The sequence below is a fragment of the Condylura cristata genome, unplaced genomic scaffold (genome assembly GCF_000260355.1).
Source record: "Condylura cristata isolate star-nosed mole 26May11 unplaced genomic scaffold, ConCri1.0 scaffold00075, whole genome shotgun sequence".
Classification (NCBI taxonomy): Eukaryota; Metazoa; Chordata; class Mammalia; order Eulipotyphla; family Talpidae; genus Condylura; species Condylura cristata.
In genome coordinates this window covers 448594-449610 of record NW_004567176.1, presented here as the reverse complement: position 1 = coordinate 449610, position 1017 = coordinate 448594, and the positions used below count along the sequence as shown (strand labels likewise).

Sequence of the window (1017 nt, the reverse complement as noted above, 5' to 3'; positions counted from 1 at the left end):
GCTCCGGGCTGTGTCCTGTCTAAGGGGTCACTCAGTGTGTGGACAGACGTGGGCGATCCTGTGGGCGCCTCCCATCACCGGCACCTCCCTGGCCGCGGCCCCGCCCACCGCGTGTGGGCCTCTGTGTTTGTAAGAAGTGTTGGGGCCTCAAAGGCGACCCCGCGGCTAGGGGAACAGAGAGACCCCGCCCGCGCACCCACAGGTCCAGCCTTGGACGGGGCTCGGCCTCGGCCCCGCCGCTGCTCGGGCTGCTCCTCTTCGAGGCCGGCGCCTTTCCTGTGACGAAGCCCCGCGGACTGCCCGAAAGCAGCAGGGGGCGCCGGCGGCAGCGGGTGTCTCCGCCCAGGCGACACCCACGCCCCTCGGCCCGTCCCGGCACCGGGGCCCTGGACAGCAGCTGCACGTGTCCGGACGGCCGCATTGCCGCCAGGCCCGGCTTCGCGGAAATCTTCATAGGGGCTTCGCGCGTGTGTGAGCGGCGGGGCCTGCCTAAAAGCTGGAAGGGAAGCGGCTTTTCTAAGAAATGCAAAGTTTTTGGGGATGACATATCTGTGAACTGTCACTTTTGTCATCAGATTTTTTCCCTGAGTAATACGACTTTAATTTGGCTGCCTGATTCCAGCCCCGGAGCAATTATAAACTATTTATAGACATTTGAAGTGAAATGCAGTTTGCATGTGTGTACAGCTTAGGTTTCAGCATGGGTAATCCGCTGAATTATAATCCTGAACTTGCTTCATGGTGCTGCTTTTTTTTGCCTACAGATGTCAAAGAGTTGTGGCTGCAGGGACTCGATTTATTAATTTCTTGCCGATGGCCACGTGAAACACATTAGGTGAAAAGAAGTGGGGCCAGGTGCCCTGTCACTGGGTGCCCTGTGGGTGGGTGTCACGTGGCCAGGTGCCCTGTGGGTGGGTGCCGTGGGGCAGGGTGCCCGGTCGCTGGGTGCCCTGTGGGTGGGTGCCCCGTGGCCAGGTGCCCTGTGGGTGGGTGCCGTGGGGCAGGGTGCCCCGTCGC

At 61.6% G+C, this 1017-nt stretch overlaps 1 protein-coding gene across 1 annotated transcript in view; it reads right to left on the bottom strand.

Moving 5' to 3' along the window:
- Positions 1-421, bottom strand: part of INTU (inturned planar cell polarity protein) — a 42596-nt gene extending 42175 nt beyond the window's left edge. Inside the window, exon 1 of the mRNA XM_012734833.1 lies at positions 201-421. Coding sequence (XP_012590287.1) covers positions 201-421 — 221 coding nt within the window. The remainder of the gene's footprint in view (positions 1-200) is intronic.
- Between the last annotated feature and the right edge of the window lie 596 nt (positions 422-1017).